The following is a 19739-nucleotide window of genomic DNA, read 5'->3' as shown; positions in this document are numbered from 1 at the left end:
ATTAAAAATAACTTAAATGCTGCAACAGACCTGAATTTCTCCTTATAAAACAGAACATAAAAACAAACATGTGGCAGCTCTTAGACACATGGCAGCTACGGGGCCTCTACCATTACCAAGAAGAGCACAGTAAGATAACCTGCACACCAGAATATTACAGGGCGACTGACAGTATTTGCTCTTATTTTGCTATTACAGTAAGAGTCTCCACTTCAGTTTTAGAATCCAACCATCTCATCTCCTGAATGAGACAGGTCAATATATGCATTTTAAAAGCAGATTAGTGTTTAAAACATTAAGGCAACTGCTTGCAGTAGTGAAATGCCTTGGATTTCAATTGTAGTATATTAGGTAGGGGTTTTTTTTGTTGTTTTTTTTTTTTTTTTTAACACCCCTGGTCTGGGTTTGGAAAGCCTTAAAATGCAAATGTTTAGAAATAACAGGAATTGCAATAAAAATCCCCTTCTATTTATTACACCTGACACTAAGATAGGAAAACATTAGCTTATGTTGGAGCCCTATTGCTGGCAGGTTTGCATTCAATGGGAAGCTCCTCCTGCCGAGGCTCTTGGTAGGTTCCCCAGAGAGAGCTCCTCAGCCACATCCTTCGGTGTCTTCCATCATTGTGGCAGGAGGAGGGGATGAGAACCATGTGCTAGTGTATTTTTGAGACACCAGAAAAGGCTTAACTCAACACCTGTTTTACTTTTGTTCTTTGTTATCAGTTTTAGTTATTCTCTCTTCCTCTTTGGAAGTTTCCCCAGTGCAACAACCTGTGTCTCCTAATGTTCCCTTTCTTTCCAAAATGAAAACATCAGCTACAAAAGCTTTTCAGATCAATAACGGTGAATTAATCTCTTCTTATAGAAAAATGTATGATAAAAGATTTAATTATGTTGGCCAAGTAAATCTTGTTTTAAAGTGACAAGGAAACAAAGAATTTAGGAGCACCGTATATTTTACAGCCACATAAATCTGCTTGAACAACAGATGCTATTATCCAAGCACTTTAAAAATAATGAATCGGTCTTTACCACAGAGTGAGGCTTGTTTGCATATGATATGTTCAATCACTGCTAGCAGAAACTAAGCTAGGAAGGTCTGCTTCACCAGTGCCTTCACACCAGTGTTTCAAATGGAGCGGCTCAGTGACTCAGAAGGCTACAAATCTGCAGGAGATCTGTGGCTTGGTTTGTTTTTCCTGCAGGGCCTGATGTCCTTCACTTACCTCTCCATCTTTGGCTTCCAGCCTGAGCTCTGTCCTGCACGTGGCTTTCAAGCTGCCGGCCTCGGCATTGATCTCAATGCCCTTTGGAGCCTCCATCACCAGCGCGCGCGTAGGTGACTCCAGTCTGTAACAGAAAGAGGAGTTACAGAACTCGGTGGGCTGAATATCCATGCTTAAACTCAGGCTGTCCTCTTGCGCAGCGCGACTGCCCATTGCACGGCACCCTAGGACCTGCTGACGTTCAGATCCACGCCTGGTTTATTCAGTGGAAAAAATTCATGCACAGTGTGGTAAAACACATCACAAATCCAATCTGCTAACATTTCACATCAACTTTGCTACGCTGTAAATGCTGGGACAAGACGCAAGGTGCAAGAGCTCCCCCCATGATCAGCATGCTCATAAGCAAGATGTGAGGTTTGGAAGAGTTTAAGGGCATAAAGAAATCAATGAAAAAAAAAGGCTGAAGACCCCAAAATTCCTGGTCTCCACTCCTGCTCTCACATCCCACTGCTTACAGCTAGGCCCCCCTGTGCAGTGCTTTGACCCCTCCTAACCGTGGATACACCACGCAGGGATCTGACACCCCTGCTACAGCACTGGCTAACACAACCAAACCTTTTAGTTCAGGCAATTGGGGTTAATGCTGTAGGATGTAGAAGCGCAAGGTTCAGTCTTCCTTGCTGATTATCCATTCATAGGTCTTGTATTATACTTGTCTCTTCTTTTTAAGACAGTGTCTTATTACTTTCTGTATTGAAAATGATAATAAAACCCAGTTCTCCCTCTTTGGGAATATCCTCTTAGTTGATTTTATCACCATTTATTTACTGTACCATCACAAAATCTAGACTATGATCTCCCCAGGTGAAGCAGGCAGGTAGACTGGAACAGAAACTCCTCTGCTTCGACTGCTTTGGGCAGGCAGCACTGACAAAAGCGAAGCACAAGGGCAGCACACAACCACGAGCTTACTTGGGCAGCTTTTAGGATTTGCTTGCATTACTGCAGTGGCACTTCAGCTGTTTCTCTACTCTTCATATATAATCATTTGTGCAAGTAAGTGTACTCTTAAATGGACTCCTGCTGGTACTGAGACAACATTACGGGAGACTGAGGGAATTTGGCTGTATTTATTGCAGCCAACAGTTCAATAAAGCAAAGGCACAGTTCCCTCTGTGTGGCACTTTTCAAGTTACGACTTTCCCTCTTGTTGGTGTCTTCATATTGCTGCTTTTCAAACACCTTTCCCTCAAGACCCCAAACTCATCCGTAATTTCCTGGCTGACTCAACTAAATCTACATTTCAGGGAAGAACCGAAGCATATGCAGCCCAAGGAATGAGCATGGTCTCATGGTTAGCAGCCTCTGCACAATCCTTCTGAGCTACTTTTTGTTTGCTCTCTGCAGGGAAGCTACATCTTACATAAACCTTCTCCTGATCTCTCCACTGGTATCACCCCTTGGCTGGTTCCTGCACGAGGAACCTCAGGTTAAGACTGCTGCAACTCACTTTCCCCCAGCCCCTGAATTGCAGATTGCAGATTGCATGGAGGAGAAAAAGCTTGCAAAGAATGATTGACATTAAATAGTGCTACCTGGGATATGATTCCCTCTGACCTTCCAATTGCAATAACTGCCTTTCCAATATCTGTTAGAATTTTTTTACGGTAAAAATAGCCACAGCACACAGCCTTAGGGCTCTGGCACATGTACTCTGGTGGCTTTCATTATGGTGGCTTAACACGCTGTCTGCCCCACATTTTCCCTAGAGATTTCTGCCCAGGGATACAGTATGTTCTCATCCTTGGTGGTGCAGCTCACAAGCTGGTATCTACTCTGAAAAATGAAGGACACTCTGCTCACACTAAGCCCCCAGGATCTGAGCTGCAGTGGCTGGATGCAGGCATATATTCCCTCCTGCCGCCTCTGCTCCAGAGGCAGGATCCTCCGGAGGAGAAGCAGAGTGCTAAGGCCAGTAATGTTGTAAGTCACTGTAGCTAAATTCACCAGAGGATGTGTCCAAACCCCAAGACAGCTGAGCTAATTTGAGGATAAAATAATTCCTAAGAACGGCCAGGTGACTCTTCAGCTGTCCAACATCTTAGTGACTCTTCAATTTCTTTGATGTCTTGGCTGTCTCAATATATTTGTTCATCTGTTAATCTTGTAGCTCTTCTGCCCACTGAGAAATAAATCTTGTAAGTGCAAAACAGTGTTCAGACACCACAGTGCAAATGCGCGCATTTGCAGCAGCAGCAGCTCTCAATTCCTGCCCTGTACTGGAGCAGCCTCCCAGTCCCACACCAGTGCTTTACTGGAGAGTGAGGAGAGCTGGGAAATCGATGAATGTCTTCCCATGGTGGGGGGGATCAAGAGGGACCTTCTCCTTGCGTATCTTCCCCTGTGCACACAGGTCCCCATAACACCAAACCGAGTTAAATTCATGCTTTGAACAAGCTACCAAGTACCTGGGAGTCTGTTAGATAACATTGTCCCAAAGTTTTGTTCTCTTTTCATATCTAACAAAGTGAATGAGCTGTTCTCCCTCCTCCACCCAAAGAAAACCTACAGGCAGGATAACAGCATCTTACAGGCACTGATGAAAACCCATGCAATTAGACACATCCTAATCCCTACAGAGCTTCTTGCCTCACAAATGACCCTCTCGAGCACATCCCGACAGTCCATGGTGTAATGTGGGACAAGCACAGAACGCTGGGGCTTTGCTGCTGCTCCGTAACCCACCCCGCTCCCTGCAGCACCATGTGGGTTTTATATTAGCTGAGCTGACCCCCACTCTGTCATCCTAAATCACTATCTCAGACAGCTGCAATCTTGCTGACTTGCTGAATTAACTAAACCCCATCCCTTTAAAGTTAAAAATATCATTTTGAAGCCCAGGGTTTTGGTTTTTTTTAGAACCTTAAAACTATGGAAATGAGTGCAAGTACTATAACAGCAAAGTGTAGCTCTTCCAATGATGAGAAATGGGCTTGCAGCCCACATGGTTTTGTACTTGTGCCGTGGGTTTGGAGCCTGACTCTTCTCTTACATGTTTGATATTGGTGTAACTCCGTCTGTTTGCATGGGACTTTTGTCCCAATTTATGCTACTGTAAACGAGGACAGAAAGGTCTTAATAAAATTTTCCTTGGCATTTGAGGGGCATATGATTGTAAGGGATTTAATTTGATTATTTTCTGATATCCTGAATGAATCCGTGAGACACCTGTCTTTAAACCAGGAGCTGAAAAATCTATGCAAAGCCAGAGAAAGCAGTTGAGGAGTTTATGCTCTAGAGGGTTTGAGTAATGTTTACTGAATACTTTCATTTGAAGCAAGTGTTTAAGAGACACTCTACTTTTAAACCTAATTCTGTCTTCCAGAGAAGAACCAATTTGGAGACTAATAATGAAAGAAAATGATTTAGCGATGAACAGATAATTTGTTCAAAATCAACATTTGTTTTCCAGTGTGATACTCTGGAGCTTTCGGTAAGATTCACATCTCCCGGTTAGGTGTAAGCCCGTACTTACAGCAGCAGGCTGGAAAGGCGGCTGCATGAATATAGATTGTTTCATTATTTGCTCCTGCTCTCGAATTTTTCCATCCCAGCAATTGGCACATAAGCCCTTTTCATTGACCATGAGTGCTGCTTATTTTTGCTCCAGTATTTCCAGGACCAGATTCTGACCTCTCTCACAGAGCTATGCAAGGGGGGTAAATTCACCGCTATCCACAGAGTTACAGCTTGCTGAATTCAGAACTGAGATAAGCTACTTCCTCCCACTGCCATAAAATTGCTCCTGTCCCACCTACAGTCTCCTAGTAGGTGGATGAAGAGACAGTCTCCTGTCTGGGTGACTACCCACAACATGGGAACCTCTCCTATGGATCTCAGTGTGTCATGTAAGCCCAACATTTTAAAAGAGACATAAGTAATAGGATTTTCAGAACTATCAAAGTACCCAGGTTCCACATATTACAAAGGGTGTTAGGTACTTTTGAAAATCCCATTGAGCACCTAAATGCTATAACAAATCTGACCCTTAATCTCAGTTCGTAGTTCTGCAACAGAGGTAATAGCACTTCCCAACTCCACAGGGAGGATGAAAAGATAAATATATTAGTGGTTGTGAAGCGGTTACATACTGTAATAACTGAGGCCAGGTAAGTACCATAGCCAAAGATAGATGGCTGGCAGATGGATAACTGATCTTTCCAAAGCTGCGATATTAGGCTCTTACCTTCATCAAAAATACTGTTAGTCTTGTTCCTCCCACTGAGCACACTCAGCCTGCATATCAATGTGCGAGATGATGTATGCAGGAGAAGCCTTTCTCCAGCTCACCATGCTTAAAGGACACTGTTAAATGTGCCTCTTAAGCTCTTTTACTCAAACCTATCATCGAAGCATCTCACATTTTAAAGAGAGGTGATGGCATGTGTGCATCTCGCAGTGAACCCCTCTCCCGCTATTGCTAGAAATTCTGTGCTCCTAGGAATCAAGAAGAGAGCAAAATTTTCAGTGCCATCCCTGCTTTGCTTTGAAAACTTCAGCAATAATTTAAAGGAGGTCAGCACATGAGTTTGTATTGTGGTTCCAGTGAAAGTCATTCTCTTGGAAAGATCATTACTTACCCAGAATTCTAGTTTTCATTTCCTTCATCATAAACAGTCAGATTAATCACTTGAGCAGCATGGATTATATTTCCTTCTTGTCTCTCTCCTCTCCTCACCCCCTCCAGGATAATGCATCATTTTCCTTACTACTGTGAACAGCCTTTTGAATTTGAGAAGAGAGGATATTACAGATGCAAAGGCAGTACCACCAGCAGCTAGGGGTTGCTGACGTGCTTCCAATAAAGTGGACATTATTTCCTTAAAAAAATAAAGTTTAATGTGAATAGTTCAGGGGAAAAATACTTGCCCAGGTCCAGCATTAATGCAAACTGGACTGGGCAAATACAGGCTGATTCCTTGGAGCCCATCAGCCCGCAGAGAAGGACTGGGAGGGAAGCGATGTTATCTGCACCTCTGCGGGGAAGGGCTGGTGCCAAAGGCTGCAGCGCAGTAGAGGGATGAACTTCAACATGTGAAAGGAGTTAATGTGAGCTGGGGAGCTATTGCTGCCACTTTTTTATTTTTTTCATTTTTTTACAAGGAATGGCCCCAAGCTTCAGAATTTCTTGTCCTCAACAGGGGATTTTTCTGTGTGGGGCACAAACTTTCCTTGCAGTATGGAAATGGAAAGAGAGTTTTACTCTCAGGAGGTGAGGAGCATATGATGCAGCAGTGTGGTAACATGAGTTGATTTAATTTTGCTTAGAAACCTCTGGACTGAGAATAGAGCATATATTACTGCAGCTGTAGCCCATTATTTCTAATGACTCTAATTATTTCTTATGGTATCCATCTGACCAGCTATAAGATTTCACACTGAGCATAAAATTAGCCAGTGTTACCACTGTGCCTGCTTACATCTCATACAATTGGTAAATTATGCTAGCAAGTAAACGTAGAGCTCCATCAATTTGCCGGTAATGAACCAGTATCTCAGGCTGAAATTTGTTTTTAGTTTTAACTCCCTTGTTTCAATGAAATCAATGGGATTACCCATTCGCAGTGACTTATACTTCTGACTCCATTATTTGTGTGTTATCTTACACATATCTATTCATAGAAGAAAACACAATACTTTTCTCCCTATTAACTGGAAGTTAATTAGCTTTTACTGAAACCATGCTTAGTTTCTATTTCTAGAATGCTTTTAAACATTTTTTTATTTGTCTTACCTTTGCTTGTATTGGAACAGAAAAAGTTTGGGAGGAGGAACAACGGGTTGGGTCTGGACTCACCTGGTGAAAACCTCAACTGACCATGACTTCAAGCAAAGTCTTGTAATCTCCCAAAGAGCAAAAGGCTCTGCCCTGAGCTCTACTCTTCGTCACTAGATTTCCTTCCTACTGGAAGGTACTGCCATTTCATGAGAACAAAATAAGCTAAAATATGGCAACAACAGCGAGCCTAATATAAAACAGAAAAGAGCAAAAAAGGGAGCTGGCCGCGGTATATCAGAGTGAGAGGTTAAAATCAAAAGGGGAAAATGCACAATGTCTTTTTCCAAGATATCATGATTTTGACAAAATATGACATAACACAGCACAGTACAAAAGCAGCAAGTACCCTGAAAGCCTACAGAAGAGATCACCACTAATAAGAAAATATGTATCCCCGTTATTTATTGCCTAGCATTGACATAAATCTTGGTTTCAATTACACTTTAATGAAGCACACCAATTACTGTTTGAGTGGGGACATCTGATTACAGTCTCAATCAACAGAAATAAATCTTGCTTATGGAAGGTTTCCAGGGTATTTTCTTTAGGAGCATTAATTACAGAAGTAAACAAGGATATATTATTATCATGTCATCCAATTGTAAATCCTGCCTATCGCTGTAAATACTGTTTAGTTTGAGAGCATGTATCACCATACAGTTTCCAGTGTTTATGCTGCAAATCTAATAAGTGAAAATTCCAGTGCAGCCATACTCGGAAACAGATTTTTATGGCTGGTGGTCCAAAGCCTCATGTAATTCCTAATATGATCTAACGGACAATGAATGAAAATTCTTTCAGCTATCATCCACAAACCATGGTTAATTCCTAAGGAAAATCCAGTTAAATCTGTCAGACCTGACAGGAGCAGAGGTCAATGATGCTTTATTGGAAATTACAGTTTTCTAATTGAGCCAGAGATAAGCCTGGTTCAAATGGCCAGGGGTGCAACAGCTTTGCTTCTCTGTATTTGGGCAACACAGATGCTGAAGAGATTTTGTACAAAGCTGAGTCAAAAGAAGGAAAAAGGAATTGAAAAAATACTATGAATTACCCTTGTGCTTCAAACTATTCATAAGCTTAAACTAGTCATAGTATTTCCTTGGATAGGGAACTTAGTGAATATGCTGCATGAATTGTCCTGCTTGGACTCCCAAGGGCTGCAGTCCCTGAGGGATGAATGAACGAGCGGGAGTGTGGGGGTGTCTGTGGGTACCTGTGTGCCTGCTCCATCCTCCCCTCCCGGTGCGCTGCGTCTATCAAGTCCTGATCATCTCTCCCTGCTTCAGCTCTGCTCATTCAATCTCAGGCTAATGCCTTAAATCTCATTTTACAACTTTCCTTTTCTCTTTTTTTTTTTTTTTAAATAGAAGTCTTAGAGCTGCAGCACACAAAGAAGTGCTTAATCACAAGAAGCGTAATAAATCTGCTGCTGGTTTTGCTAAGTTCAGCTTAGCGCCAAACAAACTAGTTTATATATTTTTCACTAGTTTGAGCTGCAGGTACTGTGTTTAGTGAACTTTTCCTAAACAGCATCCATGCTAAAACAATACTCTCCTGACAATGTAATGGAAATATCTTAGTATCTCTTCAGAGACTACAACTCCAGGATGAGGACTAATTGAGTAACGGGAATGGTTTGAAACTATTATGAAGCAGGTCAAAGCCAGCATTAGGAAGACGCTCAGCTAATATTCAAAGAAGATTTGAGTGGGTCTAGACAAATGAGGAACCAGAGGAGTTTGTAGATACGGTACTGGCTTACAGCACTAAGCAGGTGAGAACCAGTTTTCATTTTCCTCTGAAAAAAATGTCATTCCTCAGCAAGAGGAAAAGTTAGAGCCTGCAGTTCCTCCCAGCACACTGCAAATCCCCTGTTGTAGTCTTCCAGTACACTTTGCACTAGCTGAGGCTTATTCAGAGCACTAAAAAGCAGTAAAACCAGAAAAACATGGACGAATCAAAATACAATTGTAAATTCTTTGTGATTGCCTACCATGCTACAGCATGGGAATTGCTGAAGGAGATGTAATTATACAAAGTTGTCCTAAATGTTTTAGGGTTTGGGGTTTTTTTTGGACTTCTAAAGGAATCTCTGGAATGGTTTACAAGAAGCCAAATATAGTATTTAGAAGACAAAAGCAGAGCTCAAACAGAAGATATCAAATTAATCTAGGGAGAAAAATGTACTGTGTAATACTACTGAGATCTACTTTCATTATGAACTGGAGAAGCGGTGAAGGGTAGAGATTGTCAAAGAAAAAAGTACGAGATTAATGTTTAACGAAGTGGAGGTATGGCTGAGAAAATTAAAATCATCTGGATAATTAAGAAATTCTGTTGCTTATAAATCAAGGAAGGAAATTATCATAGAAATTGGGAGATAGTAAAAAATGATGTGTGGTAAATACAGATGTGGTTTAAGAAGATGATGTGTTTAAGTGGCCAGGGAAGGGGTTCGGGGATGCAAAATGAATTATTCCTATTTTAAGTGTAGAGATGACTGCAACTTGACTCTTCTCACCCGGTGGGTTGTGAGCAGATTGGTCTTGCTCCGAATCCCTACTGTGCTTGACAGACCCGAGCGGAGAGCCGTCTGCAGGGTTACCTCCGTCCTGCTGTGCTCAATCTTTCAGCCTTAACCGATAAGCTGGAGTATCCAGAGTCAGTGTGCCACGTGGTGGGAAACCTCCACGTAACAGGGCCTGGCTGCGGCCAGAAGATGCTGAGTGGCCAGGGGCCGCATCCTGAGCAGGTACAGAGCCACCTCGCACTGCTCGGCAGAGGTGTTATCAGCTGAGAGCACGGGCGTGATTAATAAAACCACAGTAGCTGTAGGTGGGACTGAGAAGATTCAGCCCGTACAGTATAACCCTGTATGTTAACATAATCTCTGCCAGCAACCAGCCATATGAGACACTATGAAATACAGGAGCAGAGAGTCAGCTCTGGCTGGAGGGAAATCAAAGGACAGATGTCCCCTCTCCTGGCATGATCAGAAGTGGGACAGTAAATGACATTATCACAGAGCAGGTTGAGCTCTAAGCCATAGTGCTGCTACTGATGCCACTAGCTGGAGCTTAAGAGCCTGTAATTATTTCTGTCACAGAAAACTCACCACCAACTGTCTCTCATCACTAGTTACGTAGTCTGGGTCAAAACTGGTCAAGTAATGGTCTGGAAATTCCTTCACGGCTGTGTGTGCTAACCAGAGGGCTTGGAGCTGCAGCGTGGCCATGCCTCTGCTCCCGCTGACCACAGCTTCTCTGCGCTCCCAGCGTGGCAAAGTAACAGACTCGGTAGTGAGATATGCTGGGTCTACTACCTAAACCACCTTTTTTTTTGCTTGTCTGAGACACCTTGTTATGTAACTTATTGCAATAAAATAAAACAAATCGAAACAAAATAAAATCCTCCACCTGTTGGGTGCATTAATGAGCATGCTCATTTCACACATGGAGAAAAATAATTACTTTTTATGCTACCATAATTGCCTAAACCACAAATGCATTTTTCAGAAACAAAGGTTGGGCTGGTGTAAGTTTCTAATTACAGGTTGAAAGCTTCTAATTAAAAGGCATAAATTGGAAGAAACCCTTTCAACCAGAATTACAGAAGAGGCTGCTCAGCTTGGGTATTATCTTGACGTACTGTCACCAAGCCAGGGAGGAGAAAAAGAAATCGAAACAAAGTGTTGCAGCTCTTCATCCCGGCCACTGACACCGCTTGCTACCTAATGTCTAACAAAGTGCAGCCATCGGGAACACGGAGGAGATGAACCCATCACAAAGTAGGTCTGTGGGGCCACCGAATTTCGTAGCAACCCTGAGCCATGGGAGCAGGGAGAGGGAGAGCTATGTTGTAGCCTGGAGGTAGCAGCTGAGGCTTAAATGGGCTTTTTCCTGAAGTTTATACTGGCTTCTGGATGGTGGCAGGAGGACAAAAGCCACCTGAGTTGGCCTAAAATTATAAAACCTGAGGGAAAGATGGACTTGAGTCAGCTAAAACTTGCTAGATTAACCCATAAAATATTTGTTAACATAGACATGATACAGTGCTCTACTTTGGGGTGACTTTCATTTGCAGTCAGTGGTTGACCACTGGGTCAATCTGGGCCAACTGTCCACTACTTTCATGGTTTGCTCTTCTGCCCTACTTCGGAAGAAGGCAGCATGATGCAAAATTTTTATCTTATTCTCCTGTTTTTCAGGGTGTTAAATAATCCTGCTGAGCAGACCAGCATGTCATCACTGACAGAGAAATCACTTTCTTGTGATAACCCAACATACTCAAATGAGAGGATTACTGGCAGGGGTGCAGTGCTATGCAAATATTGCAGTCATTACCATCAGTACTTTGTATGCAGCCTTCTACATCAGAACTGCTTTACAAAGAGAAGAAATGTTGATCTAGATTTCCATTTTTGAATTCTTTTTGAAGTCAATCTGTCATGGGATTTTTACCTGCCATTTGGTCAGACGTAAAGGAAAAGGGTCAGGTAGATTAAAATTTCATGTGGATAGCACACAGGTTCAGCCCACAGTGCTTTCTGCAGTGATTTACTTTTTCTCTTCTCCAATGATTTATTCTATTCCTTCTAAAAAGGTTGAACTTAATAGTAAATCACTTACAATGAGAAATACAGAGATAACAAAACTAAAAAGGATTTGAAATGGTAGAATAAAAAAACTGCTGAAAAAAAGATGTGTCTGTATGCATCATATACTTGGTGGTGACATCCTTTGGAAACGTACACACTTCCCTAAGTGGACTTGAAGAGCTTATTTAGCATGACAAATTGGCTACAACCTGATGGCTATTTCTGAAAACCCATTTATAGACCTTCAGTCACTCATACTCCTGTGGCATATCCATTCATTGTACAGTCAATTTATAATGATTCCACCAAATTAAATCTTTATTAACAAACTTATTGACTCTGGCTTTGACTTTTTGTCCCCCCTTTTAATTAACTGCAGTAATGAGACAAGCAACATCCAATATAACAACTGACCAAACATTTTGTTTAAAACCTGCAGTTTATTTCAAGCAGCTTCACAAAGAATGAAGGCTGAATTGCTATTTGCTAAACGTCAATTTTCACACTCTGTTGAACCTTTTCTGAAGCTTGTCAACCACAAATCTGTAGTCATTTTTCCCCCTCTGATCAGAGCTATATAGAGCATGTAACAGGTTTTCAGTTACTTTTCATTTTTATGCAGAAGATGTACCATTTGCTGTCCCCAGTATACTTCACAAAATGGTAAATATGCATAAATTGTAAATCTAAAAGGATGCATATGCCAAAGTTCTGGCCTCTTTCACAGTCACAATTTACACCAGCAATACAGTTGTACGTCTGCATGCATAAGGCCACGGAAATGATCCAAACTCCTCAAATCCAGCCCATTATGATGCAACAATACCGCACCATCCTCTTTTCAAATGTGCTGGGCTCCCGCTCAGAGTTAGGGAGGTGTTCTACCCTCCAGACCACTCGTTCACAGTCTTGCTCCCTGATTAGAGGCACAATTCCTATTTCTAGCTGCAATTCCCTGCTCTGCTGCCTGGCAGACAAAAAGCAGCCTCACTTGATCACAAGTGTGCACACAATTCCTTGTACAAGCAACCATGACCATGCACAGAGATGTAGGACTTGGCTCCAGTGAGAAGAAATACCTTTTACAGGGTCAAAACCACTGGCAATCACTAAATTTGAACTAACTTTTCCCACACTGATTACTACTTGCTAAAGCTGGGATAGCAAAGAGGGATGACAAAAGATGCTGTCTAGGTCAGGATACTACCACTGGACAGGGCAATAACCAGTGTCTACTCTGATTTCTGGCATAAACCAGCCTGGAATTCAGTTGTTCATTCCTGGGTCAAACCTAGCTGAACTGAAACCTGCCTTTTAACAAGACAGCCGATTTTTAATAAGTATCCACTGATGTAGGATTCCTCTACATCCCTCCGTTACAGCACTGCTTCGTAACCTATTTTGACAATTTGGAAAATTTTCCTGTGTACAACTTAACAATGTGCAGTAGAGAATACAAATAAGTGAAAAATGAACACATCTTCTCTGGAGAAACGCTAAGACAAAGCCAAGGAACGCGCAAGACCGCTGAGGACAGAGACTGAGAGAGAGGCCCAGTGCTCCTTCGTGTGACCGGTTGCCATTTCGGCACCGAGGAGTTTGGCAGGGCAACAGGAGGGATGGGGAGTATTTGAAGAAATAGTCTCAAAGCTCTTTGATAGTCTAGAGTCTAGACTTTGATAGTCTAGAAAATTTGAGATTTCCAGCTAATTTCTTGCTTTCAAATATGCAAAGGAAAACAGGTTGGGAAACGGTGCAGAGAAGAAAATACAGGGTTTGTGTGGGTGGGTGGAGGGAGGAATGGAGCAGAGAGAGAAGGAGATCAGAAAACAAAACAAAAAACCCCCAACTTGCTGAAAAAGAGAATAGAGAGATGTCTCTAAAGGGACTATTTTAATTCTGGGAATAGGATGTTTTGCAAATTCTTAGCGTCAATTTATCTTCAACTAAAAATGAAACTGTTTTCTGTTTATCTTTTGCATATAATCACTCGTGAGTAAAACATACGTTTTAAGGTAAGGTTTGGCAATCTGTCAAGACAGATATGCTAGATGATATTTTTCTTAACTAAAAGAGAGGCTGAGCCTGGTGATGGCAACTCACCGTGTGCTGGGAGATGACCATATTGGCATGAACCCACCCCTATGTAGGGCAGCAACATCCCTGTCCTGCTCCACATGGAACTGGTGGGAACTGGGAGCTATGAAGCACTGCTGCTCACAGGTGCTTGTCTCAAGAAGCTGTGATCCCTTCTCTTGGCTCTGCTTATGCTATTTGACATGTGCCCCTGTGCTACCACTGTCATTCATGCTGTAGGTTGTTGACCTTGTTTGTTTTAAGGTATAGAAATCTGTTCTCCAGCTCTTTGGGTCGACCACAGCAAAAGTGAGAAAAAGTTCAGCTTTTCTTGACTTCCATGAGGTTCTGTCCATCTTTCCTTGGGCAAGTCTGCATTTTGACTGTAATAACCTCCCTTATAGGACTTTTTAGCAGATAACAAAGAGACAATTACAGCTGCTAATGGAAGAGGTCAAATGGAGGTGAAATGGAATGGATTAAAAAAAATATGAACTGATGTCAGAAAGGCCTCCATACCACTCAGTGGCATAATCACTTCCTAGAACAGGTTTTTAGCTGGGAATTTCATTTCATTTTACTCTATTTTATTATGATTTTAAAAAGAGAGGCAGGCAGGTAGGAGGACTGGCTTTGTGGTTGAAGCACTGAAATTCAATTTCCAGTCCTGTGATGAACTGCCTTTGTGACCATGTGTGAGTGCATTCAGTGCTCCCTGCAGTATAGCGGTGGTGGGGATGGCTCAGCACAGCGCAGGAGCAGTAATTCTCCCCAACACAGCAAAGTGATACAGGCAACTCTTTGCCGCTGATTTCTCCTAGTACCCAAGCCAACTCATATCATAGAATCATAGAATCATAGAATCATAGAATCATAGAATGGTTTGGGTTGGAAGGGACCTTAAAGATCATCTAGTTCCAACCCCCCCGCCCCCCTGCCATCGGCAGGGACACCTTCCACTAGATCAGGTTGCTGAAAGCCCCACCCAACCTGGCCTTGAATACTTCCAGGGATGGCGAATCCACAACTTCTCTGGGCAACCTGTTCCAATGCCTCACCACCCTCATAGTGAAGAAGTTCTTCCTTATATCTAATCTAAATCTACCCTCTTTCTGTTTAAAGCCATTACCCCTTGTCCTATCACTACATGCCCTTGTAAAAAGTCTCTCTCTAGCTTTCTTGTAGGCCCCCTTTAGGTACTGGAATGCTGCTATAAGGTATCCCTGCAGCCTTCTCTACTCCAGGCTGAACAACCCCAACTGTCTCAGCCTGTCTTCACAGGAGAGGTGCTGCAGCCCTCTAATCATCTTTGTGGCCCTCCTCTGGACTCGCTCCAGTAGGTCCACGTCCTTCTTATGTTGGGTGCCCCAGAGCTGAACACAGTGCTCCAGGTGGGGTCTCACGAGAGCGGAGTAGAGGGGGAGAATCACCTACCTCGCTCGACCTGCTGGTCACGCTTCTTTTGATGCAGCCCAGGATACAGTTGGCTTTCTGGGTTGCAAGCACACATTGCTGGGTCACGTTGAGCTTCTCATCAACCAACACCTCCAAGTCCTCTTCAGGGCCGCTCTAAATCCATTCTCTGCCCAGCCTGTATTTGTGCTTGGGATTGCCCTGACCCATGTGCAGGACCTTGCACTTGGCCTTGTTGAACCTCACGAGGTTCACATGGGCCCACCTCTCAAGCCTGTCAAGGTCCCTCTGGATGGCATCCCTTCTCTCCAGCGTGTCGACCACACCACACAGCTTGGTGTCATCAGCAAACTTGCTGAGGGTGCACTCAATCCCACTGTCCATGTCGCTGACAAAGATGTTAAACAGTGCCAGTCCCAATACCGACCCCTGAGGAATGCCACTCGTCACTGGTCTCCACTTGGACATCGAGCCATTGACTGCAACTCTTTGACAGCGACCATCCAGCCAATTCCTTATCCACCAAGTGGCCCATCCGTCAAATCCATGTCTCTCCAATTTAGAGACAAGGATGTCATGCGGGACAGAGTCAAATGCTTTGCACAAGGCCAGGTGGACGATGTCAGCTGCTCTACCCTTATCCACCAACGCTGTAACCCTGTTGTAGAAGGCCACCAAATTTGTCAGGCACGATTTGCCCTTAGTGAAGACATGCTGGCTGTCACCAATCACCTCCTTATTTTCCGTGTGCCTTAGCATAGTTTCCAGGAGGATCTGCTCCATGATCTTGCTGGGCACAGAGGTGAGACTGACTGGCCTGTAGGTCTCCAGATCTTCCTTTTTTCCCTTTATAAAAATGGGGGTTACGTTTCCCGTTTTCCAGTCAATGGGAATTTCACCGGACTGCCATGACTTCTCAAACATGATGGATAGTGGCTTAGCAACTTCATCTGCCAGTTCCCTCAGTTTCCCTCAGGATCTGCGGATGCATCTCACCAGGTCCCATGGACTTGTGCACCTTCAGTTTCCTTAGATGGTCTTGAAGAGAATGGTCATGGAGGAATTAGGGCTTCTCCCCCCAAAAAGGTGACAGGATCAATAGCCCAACTGAAGTGCATTTAAACCAACGCACGCAGCATGGGCGATGCAGGAGGAGCTGGTAGCCATTGTGCAGCAGAACTATGATATAGTTTCCATCACAGAAACATGGTGGGATGACTTGCACAACTGGAGTGCTGCCATGGATGGCTATAAACTCTTCAGAAGGGATAGACAAGGCAGGAGAGGCAGTGGGGTAGCTCTGTATGTTAGGGAGTGTTTTGATTGTCTAGAGCTTCATAATGGTAATGATAGGGTTGAGTGTTTATGGGTAAGAATCAGGGGGAAGGCCAACAAGGCAGATATTACGGTGAGAGTCGGTTATAGATCACCCAACCAAGATGAAGAGGCAGATTAATTACTCTATAAGCAGCTGGGAGAAGTCTCACAAGTCTCGGCTAGCAAAGTCTTGCTAGCCCTTGTTCTTGTGGGGGACTTCAACTTACCAGATGTCTGCTGGAAATACAATACAGCAGAGAGGAAACAGTCTAGGAGGTTCCTGGAGTGTGTGGAAGATGACTTCCTGACACAGCTGGTGAGTGAGCCAACTGGGGAAGGTGCCCTGCTGGACCTCTTGTTCACGAACAGAGAAGGACTCGTGGGTGATGTGATGGTTGGAGGCTGTCTTGGGTATAGCAATCACAAAATGATAGAGTTTTTCATTCTTGGAGAAGTATGGAGGGGGGTCAGCAGAACTGCTATCTTGGACTTCCAGAGCGCAGACTCTGGCTTGCTTAGGAGACTGGTTGACAGAGGCCTTGGGAAGCAGTCCTGAGGGGCAAAGGAGTCCAGGAAGGCTGGACATTCTTCAAGAAGGAAATCCTAAAGGTGCAGGAGCAGGCTACCCCCATGTGCTGAAAAGATGAGCTGGCGGGGAAGAAGACTGGCCTGGCTGAACAGGGAGCTTTGGCTGGAACTCAGGAAAAAAAGGAGAGTTTATGACCTTTGGAGGAAGGGGCAGGCAACTTAGGAGGACTACAAAGATGTCGTGAGGTTATGCAGGGAGAAAATTAGAAGGGCCAAAGCCCAACTAGAACTTAATCTGGCTGCTGCTGTAAAAGACAATTAAAAATGTTTCAATAAATACATTATCAACAAAAGGAAGGCTAAGGAGAATCTCCATCCTTTATTGGACACGGGGGGAAACAGCAACAAAGGATGAGGAAAAGGCTGAGGCACTTAATGCCTTCTTTGCCTCAGTCTTTAATAGTAAGACCAGTTGTTCTCGGGGTACCCAGCCCCCTGAGCTGGAAGACAGGGATGGGGAGCAGAATGAAGCCCCCACAATCCAAGGGGAAATGGTTAGCAACCTGCTACACCACCTAGACACACACAAATCTATGGGGCTGCATGGGATCCACCCAAGAGTACTGATGGAGCTGGTGGAAGTGCTCACCAAGCTGCTTTCAACCCTTTATCAGCAGTCCTGGCTAACCGGGGAGGTCCCAGTTGACTGGAGGTTAGCAAATGTGATGCCCATCTACAAGAAGGGCCGGAAGGAGGATGCGGGGAACTACAGGCCTGTCAGCCTGACCTTGGTGTTGGGGAAGGTTATGGAGCAGATCATCTTGAGTGCCATCACATGGCATGTACAGGACAACCAGGTGATCAGGCCCAGTCAGCATGGGCTTATGAAAGGCAGGTCCTGCTTGACTAACCTGATCTCCTCCTATGACAAGTTGACCAGCTTAGTGGATGAGGGAAAAGCTGTGGATGTTGTCTACCTAGACTTTAGTAAAGCCTTTGACACCGTTTCCCACAGCATTCTCCTGGAGAAACTGGCTGCTTATGGCTTGGATGGTTGTACTCTTCTCTGGGTAAAGAACTGGCTGGATGGCCGGGCCCAAGGAGTTGTGGTGAATGGAGTTAAATCCAGTTGGCGGCCAGTCACAAGTGGTGTTCCCCAGGGCTCAGTACTGGGGCCAGTTCTGTTTAATATCTTTATCAATGATCTGGATGAGGAGATCAAGTGCACCCTCAGTAAGTTTGCAGATGACACCAAGTTGGGCGGGAGTGTTGATCTGCTTGAGGGTAGGAAGGCTCTCCAGAGGGATCTGGACAGGCTGGATTGATGGGCTGAGGCCAACTGTATGAGGTTCAAAAAGGCCAAGTGCCTGGTCCTGCACTTGGGCCACAGCAACCCCATGCAACACTGCAGGCTGGGGAAGAGTGGCTGGAAAGCTGCCCAGTGGAAAAGGACCTGGGGGTGTTGGCTGACAGCCAGCTGAATATGAGCCAGCAGTGTGCCCAGGTGGCCAAGGAGGCCAATAGCATCCTGGCTTGTATCAGAAATAGCATGGCCAGCAGGACTAGGGAAGTGATTGTCTCCCTGTACTCAGCACTGGTGAGGCCGCACCTTGAATACCATGTTCAGTTTTGGGCCCCTCACTACAGGAAAGACATTGAGGTGCTGGAGCGTGTCCAGAGAAGGGCAACGAAGCTGGTGAAGGGGCTGGAGCACAAGTCTGATGAGGAGCGGCTGAGGGAACTGGGGTTGTTTAGCCTGGAGAAAAGGAGGCTGAGGGGAGACCTTATCGCTCTCTATAACTACCTGAAAGAAGGTTGTAGCGAGGTGGGTGTCAGTCTCTTCTCCCAAGTAACAAGTGATAGGACAAGAGGAAATGGCCTCAAGTTGCGCCAGGGGAGGTTTAGATTGGATATTAAGAAAAATTTTTTCACCAAAAGGGTTGTCAAGCATTGGAACAGGCTGTCCAGGGAAGTGGTGGAGTCACCATCCCTGGAGGTATTTAAAAGACGTGTAGATGCGGTGCTTAGGGACATGGTTTAGTGGTGGACTTGGCAGTGCTAGGTTAACGGTTGGACTTGATAATCTTAAAGGTCTTTTCCAACCTACATGATTCTATGATTTTATGATTCTATGAACCTGATCTTCTCCTACAGTGCGTGGTTATTCATTCTCCCAGTCCCTGACTTTGCCTTCTGTGACTTGGGCGGTGTGGCTTGAGCACTTGCCGGTGAAGACTGAAGCAAAAATGTCATTGAGTACCTCAGCCTTCTCCATATCCCAGGTAACCAGGTCTCCTGTTTCCTTCTGGAGAGGGCCCACATTTTTCCCTAGTCTTCCTTTTATCACTGAAGTACCTGTAGAAGCTTTCCTTGTTGCCCTTGATGTCCCTAGACAGATTTAATTCTATCAGGGCTTTAGGTTTCCTAACCTGATCCCTGGCTGCTCAGACAATTTCTCTGTATTCCTGCCAGGCTACCTGCCCTTGCTTCCACCCTCTGTAGGCTTCCTTGTTGTGTTCAAGTTTGTCCAGGAGCTCCTTGTTCATCCATGCAGGCCTCCTGGCATGGCTTCCTCTGCATGACTTCCTCTTTGTTGGGATGCATCGCTCCTGAACTTGGAGGAAGTGATCCCTGAATGTTAACCAGCTTTCTTGGGCCCCTCTTCCCTCCAGGGCTTTATCCCATGGTACTTTACCAAGCAGATCCCTGAAGAGGCCAAAGTCTGCTCTCCTGAA

General features: G+C 44.3%; 1 protein-coding gene across 6 annotated transcripts in view; it reads right to left on the bottom strand.

The window, feature by feature from the left end:
• Positions 1-19739, bottom strand: part of SGCD (sarcoglycan delta) — a 225724-nt gene that overhangs the window by 9519 nt on the left and 196466 nt on the right. For all 6 annotated transcript variants that reach the window (XM_072872319.1, XM_072872315.1, XM_072872321.1 and 3 more), the window contains exon 7: positions 1229-1352. In XM_072872319.1, coding sequence (XP_072728420.1) covers positions 1229-1352 — 124 coding nt within the window. The remainder of the gene's footprint in view (positions 1-1228; positions 1353-19739) is intronic.

The sequence above is a fragment of the Ciconia boyciana genome, chromosome 9 (genome assembly GCF_034638445.1).
Source record: "Ciconia boyciana chromosome 9, ASM3463844v1, whole genome shotgun sequence".
Classification (NCBI taxonomy): domain Eukaryota; kingdom Metazoa; phylum Chordata; class Aves; order Ciconiiformes; family Ciconiidae; genus Ciconia; species Ciconia boyciana.
This window is presented reverse-complemented; position numbering and strand designations above follow the sequence as displayed.